This window comes from Mytilus trossulus, chromosome 10 (assembly GCF_036588685.1).
Source record: "Mytilus trossulus isolate FHL-02 chromosome 10, PNRI_Mtr1.1.1.hap1, whole genome shotgun sequence".
Taxonomy (NCBI): Eukaryota; Metazoa; Mollusca; class Bivalvia; order Mytilida; family Mytilidae; genus Mytilus; species Mytilus trossulus.
This window is the reverse complement of record NC_086382.1, coordinates 34,875,803-34,898,699: the sequence shown is the minus strand read 5'-3', so window position 1 is coordinate 34,898,699 and position 22,897 is coordinate 34,875,803. Positions and strand designations below refer to the sequence as shown.

Below are 22,897 nucleotides of genomic sequence, written 5' to 3'. Positions count from 1 at the left end.
ATTTTATCTTGTCTGTCTTGGAATTTGACTATAATTTGTTTTACTAATTTCAGTTCATAAAAGTTTTTTTTTCTGGTTTGTGTTTCTAGGTTATGAATAACTTTGCCTTTGATATAGGATTTAAAGTTCCAAATGGGGTGTTTGAGTTTTTAAAGATATTGGAAATTTTCTGTGTTTTTTTTATGGCTTTTTATATCTAAAACACCAGTATTTTCATGTTTTTGTCTTTGAAGATTTCAAGGTCTAGAAATTTTATGGAATACTTATTGCATTCATAAGTGAACTTTAGCAGGTAGAGTTGTTGAATAACAGGAAATACAATTTCAATAAGTGGTAGGGATGAGCTGGTCACCATGGTCACTATTTCAAGCTTCCTTACATTTACCATGATAAAATCTGGACATATGGATGAAGGTCAAGTTTTCAACTTGCCTGTTTATATCACAAGCATGACAAGTGTCTGAAACTAATTAGATGTCATAATCTTGTGATGTTTGTAAATGTTTCCAATTGTGTGGTCAAATCAATTATCTCTTTATCAATTTTCCCATGCATTCTTACCAGCTATTAATTTGATGTTTGTGCTTTTATTAAATCCTATTTAGTTACATTAAAAATATATAATAATGAAACATTACATTACTATCATGAAAAGAAATTCTGATTTGTTTATAGGAAATTCCAATGCAACTTTTTTTTTGTTTAATATATATGACAGAAATTTTTTTTTGATAAGTAAAAATATGAAATGAAAAGGGTGGGATATATGTGCTGGATCCCAATTCTCATGAAAATAATGACGTATGTCATGTCATGTACATGTATGTATACGCTGTTAAAGTTAAAAAAGTAGTTTTTATTCCGGAATATGTTTGCCCTAAATTATAAACTTTTAGATACGCTTCTCATGGTTATGACTGCATTTACATGTCCATGTATTACTAAATAAATTCCAGATTTTTTTGGCATATTTAGACAGAAACAGATAAATTCCAGACAAAATATTAAAATCTGATGATTCCATAGGTATTGCTTTCGACCTTTACACTCAAATTTCCAGACATATTGACAGCATCATGAAAAAAATTCCAGTATTTTAAAGTACAATTATAATTTCAAATGCTGGAATTCCGGAAATTTTTGGCAATGGTGAAAATTATTTCCATGGATTTTTTTTTTCACAACTGATGTCTTCCATAGGGGGGGGATGGATTATTTCTGGAATAGCCCATTGGTATGCAGATGGGAACGAAATCATTTGGAGAAAAAATTGCAGATTTACTACCAAGATGATTACATGGAGTCCCCATCGATTGTGTTCAGTAAAATTGATATGGGTGAGATCACTAATGAGCAACATGACTACTATCAAAAAGTTATAGAATATTTACTTCCCATCGACGGTAGAATTGCAACTATTGATAGATTTAAACACTATCCAGAAAAGTTCTTGACAGTTTTAGATCAGATCTCTGAAGAATTGGGAACAAAAGAGCCAGAGGAGTAAGTTAATTCACATAAGTGTATAATATATGTATTATAAAGTTTTTACCAACATGTCCATGTTTATGTTAAATCTTTGCTTTTAACAAAAAAATATACCATCAGGGCCTGTTTAATGATGGCGCCCCGCCATCGTTCAAATATTTTGCGCCATCATTAAATTGTCTTCCGCCATTGTTCATAACTGTTATTGTTGGAAAGTTTGCTATAGTTTGCTATAGCAATAAACTTTCTTAAGGCATCGACCTAACCGTAAAAGAGACAGCCTAACTTACTTTAGGAAGTGTGTCCTACTTCTACATTTTGTAGATAATGTAGTACTGGTGTTTGAAAACTAATAATAGAAAGATGCTTTTGAAATTTTGAGCTCTTCTATTTTAATAGCATACAGCTTGAATAAAAAATGTTCTGAATTTTCATCGATAAATCAAATAATTCAACTTCATTTGAAAGACGAACAAACACTACTTTGCGGATCTGCGCTACGCGGAAAGTAAAATCAATACACACACGAGACAGCAGTTTCTACGTTATGATTTTATCGGTATTCATCAGACATGCAATATGTGTGCCTCCAAACGGGAGTACTACAATCCCGGTTTCAAAGGTTTCCTACCTTCCTCCGGTTGAAGAGAAAATTAATAGCATGTTTAAAATATTTCATGAATGAACATTTTTCGTCACTTTATAGTACGATTTTTACAAATTTCTATTCAATATGTAAAAGCCCGAGAGTATCGGAAGTATCATGATATCTCATCTGATCTCGGCCCACAACAAACTTGGACTATAATAAACTCGGCCTTTTACATATTCGGCATTAGAAATCGGACTATAACAAAAATCGTAATTATATTAATTGCTATTAAGACTCCTAAACAAAGTTTTTGCTCAGTTCTTATTATTTTTCTCCTTGGGGTCTATTTAGTTGTATTTTGAGGGGCCAACAGAAGGGAGGAATTTACTAAAGAACCCTAAGGGATTTTTTTATAAATTTTCAATAACAATAATAAATTATAAACTTGAAGAAAACAGTAAGTGACAGACACACATGGTTTTCAGTAATGATCACAGGACCATAAAACAAATCAAATTAATTAAATTAAGGTTGAGTCCATGGTGTCACCCCACCTAACCCCTCATGTTTGAATACTTAAAAACAGTCAGATCCCCACTCCTAAACATTATATGTTCTTTATACGTTACAATAAAACAAATCAAATGAAATGAAAGGCGAGTCCCCTGGGGTCACTCTCACCCCCTGTTTTTTTGAGAACTTATTAACAGTTGAGATCTCCACCCATATACCATATATATTATTGTATGCCTATGGGACAATGAAATATATCAAATGAAATATAGAGGAACTCTAGAGTGGTCAGTCACCCCACCCCTTTCTTTTCGAAAACTTGTAAACGGATGAGATCCCCACCCATAAACCATATATATTTTTGTATGTGGCAACAAAACAAATCAAATGAAATAAAGTGGGTGTCCCTTTAAGTCAGCCCCAACCCCTCATGTCTGGGAACTTAGAAACTGTCGAGATCCCCACCCCTAAACCATATATATTTTTGTATAGGGCAACAAAACAAATTCAATGAAATAAAGTGGGAGTCCCTTTGGGTCAGCCCCACCCCCCTCATGTCTGAGAACTTGTAAACAATCGAGATCCCCACCCCTAAACCATATATATTTTTGTATAGGGCAACAAAACAAATCAAATGAAATAAAGTGGGTGTCCCTATGGGTCAGCCCCACCCCCTCATGTCTGAGAACTCGTAAACGGTTGAGATCCCCACCCCTAAACCATATATATTTTTGTATAGGGCAACAAAACAAATTCAATGAAATAAAGTGGGAGTCCCTTTGGGTCAGCCCCACCCCCTCATGTCTTAGAACTTGTAAACGGTTGAGATCCCCACCCCTAAACCATATATATTTTTGTATAGGGCAACAAAACAAATCAAATGAAATAAAGTGGGAGTCCCTTTGGGTCAGCCCCACCCCCTCATGTCTGAGAACTTGTAAACGGTTGAGATCCCCACCCCTAAACCATATATATTTTTGTATAGGGCAACAAAACAAATTCAATGAAATAAAGTGGGAGTCCCTTTGGGTCAGCTCCACCCCCTGTTGTTTGACAACTTGGAAATGGTCAAGATCCCCACCCCTTAACCTTATATTATCTTGTACTGGACAATAAAACAAATCAAATTCAAAAGAAGGCGAGTCCCTAGGGGTCACTCCCATCCCCTTGTTGTTTGAGAACTTGTAAACGGCTGAGACCCATTTACAAACCATATATATTTTTGTATGAGAAAATAAAATAAATCAAAATGAAATAAAGAAGAAGTCCACAGGGGTGACAACCAACTTCTTTTTGAAAACTTATACGGTCAAGATGATCACCCCTAAACCATATATAGTATTCTATTTTATGGGGCAACAAAACAAAACCAATGAAATATAGTGGGAGTACCTCTGAGTCCTCCCCAACCCCTCATGTTTGAGAACTTGTAAATGGTAGAGATCCAACCCTTAATCATAAATATTCTTGTATTGGACAATAAAAGGTATAAAGTGAAATATAATTAGGTCCCTTGGTGTAACCCAACCCCATCCTGTTTTGAGAACTTGTAAACAGTCAAGATCCACCCCCTTTTCGAAAACTTGAAAACTGTTGAAATCCCCACACTGAAACAACATATATTCTTGTACGGAATAATAAAACAAATCAGATGAAATAAAAGACTAGTCCCCTAGGTCCACTCTTACCCTACCTCCTGCCTGTTTGAGAACTTGTAAACTGTCTAGATCCCCACCCCCAAATCATGAATATCACTTTACTATACCAGACCAATTTGTATTGGACTTTGCTTAATGTCAGGCGACCCGTGGGAATCACTAATTTTGAGAGCTTTGTTTGGTAGACTTCGTAGCAGCATCCTGTTACAATTATTTCTTGATAAAGTTTTTTCTTTTTTAAGTAGGAAAAAAAAGTTAACCATGCAATCTACACACTATCTATTTGAAATATTACAATCTACCGTTGCAAACTTTCCACAGGTGCTATCCAGCACTTTGATTTTTTATAGCTCGACGCCATTTTTGTAAAATTAAAATCAAATGCATATGTTATTGTATTAAAGTATTAAAGTATTATTATTGTATAACCCTTTTTATTATCATGATTATAATCCAATACCATGATACAGTTCTAACGCCTGAGGAAAATCCAGATTAAGATCGCTAATCACTTGTACCTGAGCTTGTACAGATAATGGTATGATTTTCCATGAGAAAACTACATAATGTAGATACAATGTAACATGGATTCAACATGTTCAAGCAACTGTAAGTCATAGTACAGCCTTCAACAAGGCAATGACTATTACCACACAGTACGCCCATTTGAACCGATTTTTATAGTTTGTTCTTATGTTGTACATATACTCTTACATCATGTACACAACTGTCACAGGTACATGAACAATGTAAGCAAGTTTTTGAGATGCAATAGTCATACTTCCAGGTGGTCTCACTAATTAGCATGATTAGGGACAAAAAGGATTTTAGTGACAAGAATAATTTTAGTGACAAGAAGGATTTTAGCAACAAAAAGGATTTAAGCGACAAAAAGAATAATGTAATGAGAAGAATAATTTAGCGACAAGCATGACAATTTATTTACCATTCTTTGCCTTAAAGATATAATTAACTCACTTGAAGTCACTTCATGCAAAATCACAGGCCCTTGTCTCAGAAAAAAATCCTATACCCCTTAATAAAGGAAGTATTGTCCATACTTTAAGTAATTTATGCATATGTACCATGTGTAAACAGATGTACCTACCCACTATCTCTAGCTTTGCCTTTGGGAAGGGTTTGGGCAAACCGAAATATACACATGTATTTAAGTATGGCCCAGTATTTAGTTGATACACACTGATTTATCATGTTTATTCCTAAATAAACATTTTGTATAACTGGAGTTTATTATGACATCCATTATCACAGCACTAGTATATGTATTTGTTTAGAGGCCAGCTAAAGGACTCCTCTGGGTGTGGGAGTTTCTCACTGCATTGAAGACCCATTTGTGGCTTTCTGCTGCTGTTTGCTCTATGGTCAACAGGTCAAGTTGTTATCTCTTTGACACATTCCCAATTTCCATTTTAAATTTTATTTGAGTTACTGGTAAGACATGTAAGGTAGAAAACAGTTTTCAAAATAAAAATGGGAAAAACTCATTGGATATACATGTGTATACTATAGCAGTTTGGCAAACACCCATTTTTATTATTGAGAAGCTTAATATGGCCTTAAAAATAGAACATGATTCAAAAGATTCACCTGAATTTTACAAAGTTTTCAATCTTTTGTGTTTTTGTGTTATGTACCACCTTAGTCCTTAAAGGCACACAATACATGTACATAGTTAATTCATGATGGTCATTAAAATATGGAGATACAATACATGTATAATTTAGTAGTTTATTTATTGGTTTAGGTTTTTTTTTGCAGGTTTATTAGGCTGAGAGTAATGAAGTTTCTAAGAGTATTAACAAATCTTGTCAGGAAGATTAGTAATCATAAACAAGTTTATGAAGGAAGTTTCATCAAGCTATTAGCCAGTTTTGCTGAGATGTGTTGTTTACATTCAGAGTAAGTCCACATTTCATACCTGCATATTTGAAAAGTCCGGATTGAAATCCACAATTTAGCGGGAAGCACTAATGACAGGACGATTGCCCGGATAGTGACAGGACGGTTGACCGGACGACATATAAATAGTCATAACTTTTTTGTTATCCGATAGATTTGTTTAATATTTGTAAACCTGAAAGATATTAAACTATATTTTATGAAAATAAAAAAAAAAAGAGAAAAAATAATTATTTTTTAGCAAAAAAAGTTGACCGGACGGTATTCACACTCGCCAATATACGCTATATATATATTCAACTGGTCGACGACAAATGTTAATATCTCTTTTGTTTTACAATATTTGTCCATGAAATTCAGGAATCTGTGAGATTTATAAGTACATTATACGAAAATATAAACTTGATTGCCAAAAAATGGGTTTTTCTCAAAAAAAAGTTGACCGGACGGTATTACCCTCGGCGATATACGCTATATATATATTGAAATGGTCGACGACAAGTGTTAATATCTCTTTTGTTTTACAATATTTGTCGATGAAAATCAGGAACCTGTGAGATTGAATAATATATTACACGAAAATCTAAACTTTAAAGTAAAAAAGAAAAAAAATCTGCAAAAAAAGTTGACCGGACGGTATTCACCCTCACCGATATACGTTATATATATATTCAACTGGTCGACCAAAAGTGTTGATATCTCTTTTTTTTACAATATTTTATCATGTAATTCAGGAATCTGTGAGAATAATAAATATTGGATACGACAATATAAACTTTATGGTAAACAAAAATGTTTTTCTTAAAAAAAAGTTGACCGGACGGAACAATCATTCGCCGTTATATGCCTTAAATATAATAAGTGTTTACATCTCTTTTATTTTATCAAATTTATGAAATCTGAGAGATCAAGTAGTACTTAATATGAAAATATAAACTTTATATCAAATATGTTAAATGTTGTTCTTCAAAAAAAAAGTTGATCTGACGGAATTAACATTCGCCGATACTATTATTTAGATATATTGAACTGATCAACACAAGTTTTAATATCTCTTCATTTTTTTAATATATCTGTCCATGAAATGAATAAATTTGTGAGATTTATAAATATTTTATAAGAAAAATAAACTTTAAAGTAAAAACAATGAGCCCAAAATGTTTATGTGAGCGAGTTCACCAATGTATATTAGAAGTAATGATATTTAATCAAATTAATCTAATTTTGACACTTGTTGTAATCACCAATCAAGCAAAATAACATGTCATTAAAGTTTTCACACCTGAGACATCAAATACATTTAATTGAATTACCTTATAATCAGTTGATAATTAGTATCCAATTAAAGAAGAAATTTTATGAAGTTCAGGATTTCAGATCAACATTTAACTCACCTAATAATAACTATTCAATTGTTAGTCATTTATGCTCTGACTTTCAACCAGTTCAGATCACACAAATAATATTTCTACTATATTTTGCTTTTTGCATGTCTTTTTAAAGACAATTTTCAATATATATTCATTATTGAACTATTGATATAGATAGATTGATAATAGGGTTACTATATATATTGCTTTATTCAAAAGCATGTCTTTTTAAAGACAGTTGTCAAACGTATATTTATAAATACAAACGTAAATAGATTGATATTAGTGCTACTATATATTGCTTTATTTAAAAGCATGTCTTTTTAAGGACAGTTGTATAGCCAACATATTAGAACAACTTATCAGTAGACAAAATATCAAAATGGACAGTGGGTCTATTGTCTATATGCATACAGATGTATTACATCAATCAGAAGTAGTAGATATTTTAACTAAACCTGAAACATCTCGTACATCGAATGTTCCCCCTTATAAGCCAAAGGCAAACGAAGTTTACTTGTTTCAAACTGGTGCAGATGATTGGAAATGTGACCAATATCTGTGGATAAATAATGGTACAAAATCAGTCACCATTGGTAATGATGTTCTTAAAAAACATTTTTACAAAATCCGATTACCAGGAACAACAGACAAAACAAACGGTACAAAAAGACCAGTTGGTTCTTTACAGTTTAAGAAAACTGCATATAGTTTGAAAAGTCACAAAAACTTAATACTTGTGCATTATGAGGGAGATGAAACGGTCTATGTACCCGTTGGTCATGGGAACAGCAAAAAGTCAGATCCCCCTGAGTATACACGCACTGCTCCTTCTGTTTTAAGAAAAATAGACCAAGACATAAGGTCAGGTGAAAAAACTGCCATGGATGTTTACAGAGAAAGCATATCAAATGGTCAGTTTCTGGTGAACACCAAGGGGTTCTTAATGCTAGAAATGTGAAACAAGTTGAAAACCTAGTAAGGAAAGTCAATGAGGAAGAAAGACTGAGCAAAGATGATATATATAACCTTTTGCTCTTGGCATATCATATGGATGGATTCATCCATGAGGTGACAGTCTTCCCTGATCTGAATTCAATCATTGCTTTGCCAGAAATGATTTCAATCGTTAACCAGTTACTTGATGTTTACACTGAAGATGATGTTCCGTTTGTTTTCTTCTATGATACCACTTTTAAGTGTGGAGACTTTTTTGTTTCACCATTAGTTTTCAGAAATATAATTTTTGAAGATAGACCTTTAATGCCTGTAGCTTTCTTGATACATAGTAGAAAGAAGGAGAAGACACATGCACGTTTCTTTGAATTCGTTGCATCGTCATTTCCAAAATTAAACAAAACCTCAGTCCCTTTCGTAACTGATAGGGAGATTGGTCTTGTAAATGCAATCAGAAAGAACTTCCCATCTTGTGATGTTCTTATGTGCTGGAATCATTTAATAAAAGATTTACCATTAGTATCTGAGACTTCAGATGGGACAGAAAACCCATCCATGTCTAGTCCCATTGCTGAAGAAAATATCACAGCGCCTTCCCAAATAGAGGGGACAAATATATTACCATTAGTTTCTGATAGTTCAGAGGGGACAGAAAGCTCCTCCATGTCCAGTAAAACTTCAGATAAAAACTTGTCCCAAAAATCCCTGGCCAAGTTAACTGTTGATAATGGTCAAGTGTCGTTTATTGAACAACACAAGGCATTTATGGTCAGAGGCATGCAAGGAAAGGTTTATGCTGTAACCCTCCTTCCCAAAGAAACTTGCCAGTGTCCAGCAAGTTCACAATGCTACCACATCCTGGCAGCAAAACTATACATTGGGGATACAGATGAAACAAAACCTGTAGTCAATCTTAAAGCGCTTTCGAAGAGAAACTTAAAGAGAAATGATAAAAAGTCTGGTAGAAAAAAACCAAGACCGAATGATGGTGATATAGAGATACTACCAGCTCCAGATTCTGAGGAAGCTCAATTAATTGAGCCTCCTCTGGCACCTCAGTCTCCAAGAACACCCAAGCTGAAAACACCAGCCAAGTTAAATACACCAAAATCTACTAAGAGATTGAGGTTTGCTGATCATGGTGATAGTCAAGATCATCAGATACTTGTTACTGGTAGTCCACCTCCAGTAAAGACACCAGCCAAGCTGAAAACACCAGCCAGGTTAAATACTCCATCAAGAACACCCAAGCTGAAAACACCAGCCAAGTTAAATACACCAAAATCTACTAAGAGATTGAGGTTTACTGATAATGTTGATAGTCAAGATCATCAGATACTTGTTACTGGTAGTCCACCTCCAGTAAAGACACCAGCCAAGCTGAAAACACCAGCCAGGTTAAATACTCCATCAAGAACACCCAAGCTGAAAACACCAGCCAAGTTAAATACACCAAAATCTACTAAGAGATTGAGGTTTGCTGATCATGGTGATAGTCAAGATCATCAGATACTTGTTACTGGTAGTCCACCTCCAGTAAAGACACCAGCCAAGCTGAAAACACCATCCAGGTTAAATACTCCATCAAGAACACCCAAGCTGAAAACACCAGCCAAGTTAAATACACCAAAATCTACTAAGAGATTGAGGTTTACTGATAATGTTGATAGTCAAGATCATCAGATACTTGTAACTGATAGTCCACCTCCAATAAAGAAAGTAAAACTAAAGCCTATACCGATTGCATGGATTAATGGTCTCAATTCAGACCATAAGCAAACTATAGAAAATAATGATTGGTTATGCTCAGAGATTATCAATGTCTGTTGCACAATCATTTCACGACAGTTTCCAAACATATCTGGATTTCAGCCAACAGGACTTTCACCTGTTTTTGACGAAGCTACCAAGTCTTGGTCAGAAAAGTTTGGTAGCTTTTCACAAAAGGGGTGTCCAACTGTTCAAATCCACCATACTGGCAAATCCCACTGGGTAACTTCATTGCAATCAGTGAATGACCAGTGTATTTATGTTCTGGATAGCTTCAGTAAGACTTTTACAGTTTAAGAGTGTTTAATTGAATTCAAATGTAAACAGTTTTATGTTTTGTTGGTGCTATTTTATTTGTGATAGTGCTAAATGTAAGGTTTTGTTTCCTGTATTTGCTTTGTGAATGATCCACATTTTTTTTTTTTTTACCAACATATTAGAACAACTTATCAGTAGACAAAATATCAAAATGGACAGTGGGTCTATTGTCTATATGCATACAGATGTATTACATCAATCAGAAGTAGTAGATATTTTAACTAAACCTGAAACATCTCGTACATCGAATGTTCCCCCTTATAAGCCAAAGGCAAACGAAGTTTACTTGTTTCAAACTGGTGCAGATGATTGGAAATGTGACCAATATCTGTGGATAAATAATGGTACAAAATCAGTCACCATTGGTAATGATGTTCTTAAAAAACATTTTTACAAAATCCGATTACCAGGAACAACAGACAAAACAAACGGTACAAAAAGACCAGTTGGTTCTTTACAGTTTAAGAAAACTGCATATAGTTTGAAAAGTCACAAAAACTTAATACTTGTGCATTATGAGGGAGATGAAACGGTCTATGTACCCGTTGGTCATGGGAACAGCAAAAAGTCAGATCCCCCTGAGTATACACGCACTGCTCCTTCTGTTTTAAGAAAAATAGACCAAGACATAAGGTCAGGTGAAAAAACTGCCATGGATGTTTACAGAGAAAGCATATCAAATGGTCAGTTTCTGGTGAACACCAAGGGGTTCTTAATGCTAGAAATGTGAAACAAGTTGAAAACCTAGTAAGGAAAGTCAATGAGGAAGAAAGACTGAGCAAAGATGATATATATAACCTTTTGCTCTTGGCATATCATATGGATGGATTCATCCATGAGGTGACAGTCTTCCCTGATCTGAATTCAATCATTGCTTTGCCAGAAATGATTTCAATCGTTAACCAGTTACTTGATGTTTACACTGAAGATGATGTTCCGTTTGTTTTCTTCTATGATACCACTTTTAAGTGTGGAGACTTTTTTGTTTCACCATTAGTTTTCAGAAATATAATTTTTGAAGATAGACCTTTAATGCCTGTAGCTTTCTTGATACATAGTAGAAAGAAGGAGAAGACACATGCACGTTTCTTTGAATTCGTTGCATCGTCATTTCCAAAATTAAACAAAACCTCAGTCCCTTTCGTAACTGATAGGGAGATTGGTCTTGTAAATGCAATCAGAAAGAACTTCCCATCTTGTGATGTTCTTATGTGCTGGAATCATTTAATAAAAGATTTACCATTAGTATCTGAGACTTCAGATGGGACAGAAAACCCATCCATGTCTAGTCCCATTGCTGAAGAAAATATCACAGCGCCTTCCCAAATAGAGGGGACAAATATATTACCATTAGTTTCTGATAGTTCAGAGGGGACAGAAAGCTCCTCCATGTCCAGTAAAACTTCAGATAAAAACTTGTCCCAAAAATCCCTGGCCAAGTTAACTGTTGATAATGGTCAAGTGTCGTTTATTGAACAACACAAGGCATTTATGGTCAGAGGCATGCAAGGAAAGGTTTATGCTGTAACCCTCCTTCCCAAAGAAACTTGCCAGTGTCCAGCAAGTTCACAATGCTACCACATCCTGGCAGCAAAACTATACATTGGGGATACAGATGAAACAAAACCTGTAGTCAATCTTAAAGCGCTTTCGAAGAGAAACTTAAAGAGAAATGATAAAAAGTCTGGTAGAAAAAAACCAAGACCGAATGATGGTGATATAGAGATACTACCAGCTCCAGATTCTGAGGAAGCTCAATTAATTGAGCCTCCTCTGGCACCTCAGTCTCCAAGAACACCCAAGCTGAAAACACCAGCCAAGTTAAATACACCAAAATCTACTAAGAGATTGAGGTTTGCTGATCATGGTGATAGTCAAGATCATCAGATACTTGTTACTGGTAGTCCACCTCCAGTAAAGACACCAGCCAAGCTGAAAACACCAGCCAGGTTAAATACTCTATCAAGAACACCCAAGCTGAAAACACCAGCCAAGTTAAATACACCAAAATCTACTAAGAGATTGAGGTTTACTGATAATGTTGATAGTCAAGATCATCAGATACTTGTTACTGGTAGTCCACCTCCAGTAAAGACACCAGCCAAGCTGAAAACACCAGCCAGGTTAAATACTCCATCAAGAACACCCAAGCTGAAAACACCAGCCAAGTTAAATACACCAAAATCTACTAAGAGATTGAGGTTTGCTGATCATGGTGATAGTCAAGATCATCAGATACTTGTTACTGGTAGTCCACCTCCAGTAAAGACACCAGCCAAGCTGAAAACACCATCCAGGTTAAATACTCCATCAAGAACACCCAAGCTGAAAACACCAGCCAAGTTAAATACACCAAAATCTACTAAGAGATTGAGGTTTACTGATAATGTTGATAGTCAAGATCATCAGATACTTGTAACTGATAGTCCACCTCCAATAAAGAAAGTAAAACTAAAGCCTATACCGATTGCATGGATTAATGGTCTCAATTCAGACCATAAGCAAACTATAGAAAATAATGATTGGTTATGCTCAGAGATTATCAATGTCTGTTGCACAATCATTTCACGACAGTTTCCAAACATATCTGGATTTCAGCCAACAGGACTTTCACCTGTTTTTGACGAAGCTACCAAGTCTTGGTCAGAAAAGTTTGGTAGCTTTTCACAAAAGGGGTGTCCAACTGTTCAAATCCACCATACTGGCAAATCCCACTGGGTAACTTCATTGCAATCAGTGAATGACCAGTGTATTTATGTTCTGGATAGCTTCAGTAAGACTTTTACAGTTTAAGAGTGTTTAATTGAATTCAAATGTAAACAGTTTTATGTTTTGTTGGTGCTATTTTATTTGTGATAGTGCTAAATGTAAGGTTTTGTTTCCTGTATTTGCTTTGTGAATGATCCACATTTGTTTTTTTGTAATAACGATGTAATTTTGAAATAAAAGGTATATCCTGCTCGAAATTCCCACTTCCACCTCCCCGTTGGTGAGCAGGGGGCAGAATTATTCTGGCAGACGTAAGGGGTCGGTTAACAATTTGTTGCCGCCAATTTTTACCATTTGAACAAATTGAAACAATTTCATTTATTCGATAGTAATATAAACTATTAACTATAAAGAAGGATTTTTCACTATACAAATCCTTTCTTTAAAGGTTATTTTTTTCATAAAATATTGCTATTAAAAATAATATAACCAAAGAAGAGATATTAAGTATTGTGTCGATCAGTTCAATATATTTAAGGCATATATATATATCAATTGAATGTAAAATCCGTCCGGTCAATTTTTTTTTAATTTTTTTTTTTATTATTTAAATATATAGTTTAATTTTTCGTAAAATATATTTATTCATCTCCAATGTTGATAAATTTCAGGGACAGATATGGTAAAAAACAAACAATATTAACACTTGTGTCAATCAATTTAATATTATTAAGGCATATATCGGCGAATTATAGTTCCGTCCGGTCAAATTTTTTTTTTAAGAAAAATATTTTTTTTATCATAAAGTTTATATTTTCATAGCATATATTTATTTATCTCGCAAATATCTCAGTTTTATGAAAAAATATTGTTTATAAAAATAAATATTTACATTTTTTTGTCGCTCAGTTCAATATAATCAACGCCTACATCGTCGAAAGTGAATACCGTCCGGTCAACTTTTTTTGCAGATTTTTTTTTCTTTTTTACTTTAAAGTTTATATTTTCGTGTAATATATTATTCAATCTCACAGGTTCCTGAGTTTCATCGACAAATATTGTAAAACAAAAGAGATATTAACACTTGTCGTCGACCATTTCAATATATATATAGCGTATATCGCCGAGGGTGAATACCGTCCGGTCAACTTTTTTTTGAGAAAAACCCATTTTTTGGCAATCAAGTTTATATTTTCGTATAATATATTTATAAATCTCACAGATTCCTGAGTTTCATGGACAAATATTGTAAAACAAAAGAGATATTAACATTTGTCGTCGACCAGTTGAATATATATATAGCGTATATTGGCGAGTGTGAATACCGTCCGGTCAACTTTTTTTGCTAAAAAATAATTATTTTTTCTCTTTTTTTTTTATTTTCATAAAATATAGTTTAATATCTTTCAGGTTTACAAATATTAAACAAATCTATCGGATAACAAAAAAGTTATGACTATTTATATGTCGTCCGGTCAACCGTCCTGTCACTATCCGGGCAATCATCCTGTCATTAGTGCAACCCCAATTTAGCCTTTCCAAAACTACGCTCTTCACTTTAAAGGTAAAAAAAGCAGGAAATCCTTATCACATGTGCGCTTTAAGTAAACTGGACCCCTGTTGTGTTCACTTATTGCTACACTGACCTTCGGTGTGGAGCTATAGATAGAACGGTGGACCAGTTTACGCTTTAAGAAGCCCCGAATTTTGATAAAATAAAATATTTTTTAACTTCTTTTCTTTTGTAAACATGTCATCTCACAATAGAAAATACTATGTGAAGAAATTGAAAAACACCGACGGCAACAAATCTCGTAAAATCTTATTTTTTTCAAACCAAGAGCTGTAATTGACGATGCCGCAACTGCATGTAATGAGTCAGAGGCAGCGTTATCTGAGACTGAATCAATTGAAAATGTTACCGATGTTGTTGATGTTTCTTCCAATGACAATTTAATTTCAAATGATGATCAAAGTCAAACCAATACCGATTGGCTACTGATACAACCTGAGGACCAAGCTTGTAAATTCCAAACTCAAACTGAAATCTGTAAAATAAATAATGAAATACCAACAATGAAACCTAGTAGTAGTAAAGTCATGACTGTGTTGGGTAGTACTGACAGTAAAACTGCTCTTAATGATAAATTAAAAGTATATGATGTATCAGACAGAAGACTTTTTGATTTGATGCAAGGATGTATGAAATGACATATACATGGTTATACTATAATGAATCCTTAGAGGAATTATAGTATGATACATACTAAAACTGACTTCTGGTTTATTTGTAGTTTTTCCCAATTTCTATATAAATCGCGTAAAAAAAAATCCATAAAGTGGCCAGGGTCCTTTTTTCCAAAATACCCAGATAAACCCCTGGCATATCTACAAATACTTAATCAAACTAGTCTATTACATATAGATGTTTTCCCCTGACTTTACTCTTTAATAGACCTGTTGCAGAAACTGCTTTTTTAACCTTTACTGTCAGATGGTCTCCACTTGTTGATCCCATAATTGTATGCATGTGTATGGAGATGAATATATCTAACTCAGATCTATTCATTGCGATACACATGCATACATATATTATGGGATCCACAAGTTCCAAATAAATTGAACCTGGATTGAAAAACAAATACGTGACTGGTTACCATGGTTACAATGTATCCAATTCTTATGCATACAAAAAATGAAGTATGAATTAAAGCTTGGAAAATGATAGATTTGAATCAAAATTTATTAACGATTTTTGCACATTAAGGTCATGGCAAAACATTATTGGCATATCTCATTAAATTAAAGTTAAAAGTAATATTTCAAACATTTATTTCATGTACATGCATATATTTCTACTGATAGGGCAAAGCTTATGTTTTGATTTGCTCAAGGACAGTCTATTTGAAGATGTGTGTGATAAGGATTTATACTTTCATATATACACAATGTCTAAAATTGTTAAATGTTTTTAAACTGTTTTACAAGAAAATCAACAGTTGTGTCTTACTTTATACTTTACGAATACACATATAGGGTTTACATATTTTAACTTGCAGCTCAATGACCATAACTACGGATAGAAGCATCATTAATGTAGATCTGTAGATGGACAGGTCTATGATAAACGAACTCCACTCAGTCAAGTGAAATAAATCAAGTTATAGTACATGTAGCCAATAAACAAAACAATAAGAAGATATAAATAAGCTGAATTATCAGTTTACAAATGTCTGAAATGTTATTTTATCTATTTAGAAATAGAAAACCTAGCTTTATAAATGTTGGAGGACCCTTTAACGGCTTTTACCTTTTAGCACTAAATTTAAAGAAAGGATATTTGCATTCTAAACATACTAAATGCAATAATTTTGTGCAGCTTTTCCTGCCATAGCAGAATTACAGTCATATTCAAATTCAGTGATACTAAACAAAATTAACAACAACAATATATAGTGCATTTGCCAAGAGTTTTATGACCCTTCAGTAGATTTCTCTTGTTTAAGGGAGTACCCAACACTTTAGCTAAAACAGATTTGGAAAATATGTTGACAAAAATAAATAAAAAAATCAAGAAATGTTGTAACCCCACTTTTTACAGTAACTTTTTCATAGCAGTTTGACAAACACTAATTTTGATATTTTAAAAGCTTGATAACTCTTAGACAAAAGTATGTAATGTATGTGTTTATAATTTTTAGTTAAGTTTTGACAGAGTTATCTCCCTTTTGCCTGTAAATGTTATGTGTTTTGTACCCCCTTAATTGCATATTTAAAACTTGTTTGTTTGTCTTCACAAATACTTCTAATTCAAATAACAGAGTTGATGACATTAGTGATTTTTCTGTATTTTTTGGGTGATTTTCTGCAAATTTGTTATGCTTTTGATTAGAAAGTGCAAAAACAAAGCATTAAGTTTGTATGTATTGATATAATCTTTCTTGCTAATGTATCATACATGTAGGCATGCATGCTATATAGGCCCTTAACATTGCAAAAAACAGATGAATTTCATTTGCCATGGAAATTACTGCTGCCATTGATCACAATGTTCATACTTTTTTAAAACAAATAAACAGATGGAAAAGTATATTTTTGTAATCCTACATTGGTCAATGTACGTATTTGTAGATATCAATAATTTTGATCAGATGATAGAGTATTGTAATATGTTGACACAATTTTTGTATGGATTAAGCAATGACAGTGTACACATGTACATGTAGGTGTAATATGTATGAATCAAAGTTACGAAAATTGTGTGTGTTCATATTTAGAATTTTACTAAAAGATGTACATAATGTAGTATTGTATCAACATTACACTATAACACTGACAGCAGCCATTTCTGATCATGGTGAAACACTGCAGACTTTCATAAAACTACTAATGAATTTTTAATTTACATACAGAATTTATTAATATACAGAATTGTTTTCTTCAGAATTTCTATATCTAAAGCAGATGAAGCTATCTGGAAAAATTTACATGGAATCGATAGAGTTGTCTCTAAGCCTGATATACGCTTGTATACACATGGAATAACAACAACCCCAGAAGTCAGAACAAGTGACATGGTTGTGTCTGTTAAAGTAAGGTTCACGAATTTTACAATCAATGGTTCATTTTTGCAGCATTATTTTTTTTCCGTGCTTTATATTTAAAAATCAGAAGATGTGGTATGATTGGCAATGAGACAACTCTCCACAAAGGATCAAATGAAACAGAAGTTAATAGCTACATGTATAGGTCACCTTACAGCCTTCAAAAATGAGCAAACCTATGCATAGTTCACTATAAACATAATAAAAAGCTTCAAAATGAAAAAGAATTCCAATGGGAAAAAATGGCCTGATTTATATTAAAGTTTAAAGTTCAGATGCAAAACAATGATCATGATGATCTTCGAAAATATTGTGGGGTCTTATAAGGACTGTTTTAGAGATTAGTAAACCATTTCTGTTACATGCTGCAGCAGAATTAAATAAAGTATAAAAAAGAAGATATGGTATGATTGCCAATGAGACAGCTATCCACAAAAGACAAAAATGGCACAGACATTAACAACTATATGTCAGCTTACAGCCTTTAACAATGAGCAAAACCCATACCCCATAGTCAGCTATAAAAGGCCCCGATTAGAGCCTCTTTACAAAAATGTTAGAATGAATTAACAGAATTTGAATACTGTAAAATTTTAGAAATGATGGCATGCATTTAGTACGGTATTGCCATTTTGTATCAAAATGTGAGAATGTATGCAATTACAAGAAAAAGCTGTATACAAATATATGCATAAAATACATAGATGCCAACGCCTTTGTAGTGCAATCAGTAAACAAAATTAGAGATTTCAGTAATTTGTGATTTTCGGTTATCACAGAAATTCATTATTTTTTTACCATAATCATACAATAAACAACTAGATGCAAAGAGACAGGCAAATTATTTTCTTTATCAATAACAATTTAAACTGATGAGCAAGTGAAGGCTAAAAGACTTGTAATAAAACGTTGGCTATTTTAATTTCTGTTTGTTTATTTTACAAATAGTATTAGTATTGATTTTGTAAGACAATGAAACTCCATGGAATATTCATGATGAAAATGTTGTCCAATTTTATTTTAAGAAGCACTTGTTCCTTTTGATGATGACATCATGAAATCAAATACAGGGAAATATAAGTAAGAGGGAAGGAAATCTTTTCAACTATTCGGATTCTAATAAGAAATGGATGAATCCTACTTAACAGATAGAAAGTCCTAAGAAACCCGAAAGTGTTTTGTACATGAATTCTGAATAACTCAAACACTTAAGCTTCCACAATAATTACTTACAATCAATCGTAATTTCGGCTAAAAAATTGTAATAATTACGGACAAATCGTAGTGGTTGGCATCTTTGAAGAAATCAGAATGTTTTTTTCTCATACTTTATTCTTATATGATGGTATGATACAAAACCCCTAACAGGAGGGATTGTGCTTGAATTTCATATGATGAAGACATAATCTTTCCATTAGTTTAATTGAGGGATGGAGCTGTCTATAAGATAATTTTACAAAGTTTTACTTTATTGACTTTAAAAAGATAAAATATGACTAATGCTTGTGCTGGGGACATTAGACGTCTGTCTGTCTGTCTAAAATGCAAGGTACAGATTTATATGTAATTCTTGTATTAAATCTTTATATACTAAAAGACTTTCAGCATACATTCAATCATAAGTAATTTGTTTTCAACCATTTTGCTGTTTCTTGAAAATCTTATAGTTGTGATTATTTCAATTTTATTTGTAGGTAAAGAAAGTTTTCAATAAAAATCCAGAGGAGTTAGAGAGGCAACTAAGACTGATGGAAAGTACTCACGTAAGCAATTCCTACAGCTCTTTAACCAGTAATGAAAGTGATGATGGAAGTATTCTAAGTATAGAAATGGATTTAAATAAGGAAGTGTTAGGTCAGCATGCTGGGGAACTACTCTTAGATTTATATGAATGTCGTAGATGTGCTGACATACCAATGCTGACTATGCCTGGAATGATTGTAGACGGAACAAAGGTATTTTTGGATACAGTGTATCCTTCATATTATTCGTAGGGTACAAATTATCTATTGTCTACTTGTATACAACTTTCTCAAATCACAAAATCAAAAATAAAAATAGTTTAAAGCTATGTAATGTTTAAGAATAAATTTGAAAACATGATCAAAAACTTAAATGCAAGAGGAATTAGAGCCAGTACAAAGAGAGATAACTCTATTTGTTCACCTTAACTTGTGTTTCTTGTTTCTGTCTCATCTTGAAAATTTTATTTAGATGCAGATGAAAAAGTTATTAAAATCATTTATCATAATTCGGATAAAAACATTTTCTGAATAATGTTTCTCAGATTTCTAAACATATATTTGAAACAACTTTTCAAAGAATTCTAATCTAATGAACTATAAAGAAGGCTCTCTGAAACAAAATGCAGTTAATTTTTGACAAGTTATGTGAATATTATTGATTGCAAAAAATGACATATTCTCAGGAGATCTGTTTGGAATGAATCTGTTGTCCTTGACCTTATTTTCTGGTTCTAAGACTGTTTAAAAAACTGTTTTATATCAGTCATCAATTGAGTAGGGCAAAGTCCTTAATTATGCTACAGTATGGTGATGTCTGGCTGGTTGGATATACCAGGCTGATGTAATAGTTGCTATTTGTCAAATTCTAATTTGTATTAATGACAAAAAATGAATGAAGGTCAATAAAACAGAAATATATATATTAAGCAATGATTTTTTTTTATGGAAAAAGGTTCAATTAGATGATAGAGCATTTTCTTATAAAGCTTGAGTAGAAATTTTATTCTCCGTTTTAATGTTTCAGGTATATATGACTCTATTGGAAATATCAAACACTCATTTTCAAAAGTTGGAAGGAAATCAGGAACTTTCTCATGAAGACAGAGCTACAATTTATTACTCTAAGCCTCTTAATATACTGCAATATGATGAGCGTTGTATACTGATGGAAACTCTTATTACACTAAATAATATTGAATTCAATACATGAAAACAAACAAAAGGAGGAAGTTGTCAGTTTATTGTACAGGTGAGTTTTATTTTTTCTACCCAATCTTTTTTGTTATCAACTTTAAAAAAGGAGAAAGAGGGAAAAGATCTAAGCATCTAGCAATGTACATGACAAGGAAATTAAAAATCCAGAAGGGTTCCGCGGAACCCAGGGTCTTGTCTACTTTATGAATCTTATAAATGTTTTAAGAAATTTAACTGCATACTGTATGTAATGTTAACTGGAAGAGTCCATATATAAGAAGGTACGTAAAACAGGAAATATATTTTTACAAAATTTCCTTTTAGATACTAGCTTTTGATCTGACATGAACAATCTTCTGTCCAAGTTTGGTACAAATCCTGGCTAATTGAAGAAAGTTATTAAAATTTTAAAAACGTCAACCAAAGAGTGAATGTTATGTTAACTGGCCCAAAAACTAAGTCCATTTATGAGTAAAATACGGAAAAACAGGATTATATTTTTTAACAAAATTTACATCTGGATAATATTTTATGAACAAGCTTCGGTCCAAGTTTGGTAGAAATCCAGGACAGTTTAAGAAAGTTTTTAAAATTTCAAAATTTTTTAACACAGAATGAATATTTGTGGATGCCACCGACAGATTGTAGAATCGCTATGTCTCGCTTTTTTTTACAAAAGTCAAAGGCCAGGCAAAAATGAGGTTTATCATGCTTTCTTGAATTCAGTTAACCAAATATATTCAAAACAAAGCCTTAAGCCCTCATTTAAAATTTGTATACACCATAAGGGAAGGCATATTACACATTGATAATGATGTATAGTCAGTCTTTGTTTACACACTGAGAACAGTGCAAGGTAGCATTTTCTTCTACCACAGATTACTTTGCATTTATGTATAATCATGTATAATAATGCTGATTTAACAAACAATATTTTTTAATCTCTCAATGGTGCCTTTTACTATACAGGTGATATTGCAAACAGGAATTTCTTGCTGCATTGAAGACCTGTTGGTGACCTACTAATTTCTGCTCTATGGTCAGTTTGTAGTTTGACACATTCCCCATTTCCATTCTCAATTTGATTTTCATGATTGTCTAATGAACACACATTCTTGTTTTCAAAAAAATATTTTAAATCTAAACATTTTAAGATATCAAATTTATTAAAAATGTTCTTTTTTTGTAGGAAACTTCCATAATTAGAGATCAAAGTGGAACCTACTATTGAATTTAAGTACAACATTAAAATTCAAGATGGAAGATGACTCATGTTAAATGTATCTCAAAAGAAGGAACTGGAATTGATGATGGAGTTAACATTGTTTCAAATGGATAGAGTCTCATTCCAATGTTATGTACTGTGTTCTTTGATAAGTACATTTCGTCATGTGACAGAATAATATTTAGGGCCACTTGGAAGTACCATTCCTTAATTGAAAAGCACACTGTTTCATTTTATAAGAAAGTCATTATGTTATTTATTGTGTGTACAGGCAGTGGCATTTAACTAATGGCTGAAACAGATTACACCAGCTATTTAGTTGTGAATGAGACAATATTTCTATGATAGAGACTTCAAATTTTCATATTTGAAATACAATGTATATAAGATATTTTTTCTGATCTTTGAATAAGACAGAGTATTGCATACATAAAAGGACAGAGGTTTAACATGAAGAATATATTTGTTCTGTAATAATAATTATTAGACTAAATGACATTGCATCTACAAAAATGCACCTCAAGTTGCTAAAGCCTGACTCAGCTATATTATGTACTAGTAGTAATGTGTCAGTGGCTTGGCTGCAATTTCATGGTGCAGTGACAACTTGGAAAACAATTACATTTTTTTTAAAGTCATTTGAATTTTTTATCTGTTATGAGTAAAACTGTTGTTCAAACTTATTTTTACAGTTATTGCCATGCCGTCCAACATAAACAGATCATTGTTTACAAAAAGCAGTAGCTTTAATAAAGTACTGAAGGTATGTGTAAATTTTCTTGGAATTTATTTTTGCGAATTTGGTTTAACCGCTAAAATAGCTGATTTAACACC

The 22,897-nt window shown here is 32.8% G+C and overlaps 1 protein-coding gene across 2 annotated transcripts; it reads left to right on the top strand.

The window, feature by feature from the left end:
* The first annotated feature begins 1,233 nt into the window (after positions 1–1,233).
* On the top strand, positions 1,234–22,422 carry LOC134687260 (uncharacterized). 2 transcript variants are annotated; one of them, XM_063547407.1, is made up of 6 exons: positions 1,234–1,503; positions 6,031–6,171; positions 17,740–17,887; positions 19,594–19,854; positions 20,669–20,893; positions 22,028–22,409. In XM_063547407.1, the coding sequence occupies exons 1-5, from the start codon at positions 1,298–1,300 to the stop codon at positions 20,852–20,854; spliced, it is 942 nt and encodes a 313-aa protein (XP_063403477.1). In that variant the 5' UTR covers positions 1,234–1,297; the 3' UTR covers positions 20,855–20,893; positions 22,028–22,409. The 2 variants fall into 2 exon arrangements, with proteins under 2 accessions (XP_063403477.1, XP_063403478.1); XM_063547408.1 differs by lacking the exon at positions 6,031–6,171 and having other exon boundaries at positions 22,028–22,422.
* Positions 22,423–22,897: the final 475 nt, after the last annotated feature.

Bases quoted from the DNA above. Each gene is read 5' to 3' on its own strand.
- LOC134687260 (XM_063547407.1), top strand. From the start codon at position 1,298: ATGGAGTCCCCATCGATTGTGTTCAGTAAAATTGATATGGGTGAGATC. The intron at 1,504-6,030 runs GTAAGTTAATTC...TTTTTTTTGCAG, and splicing joins GGAACAAAAGAGCCAGAGGA to GTTTATTAGGCTGAGAGTAA. The intron at 19,855-20,668 runs GTATTTTTGGAT...TTAATGTTTCAG, and splicing joins TGATTGTAGACGGAACAAAG to GTATATATGACTCTATTGGA.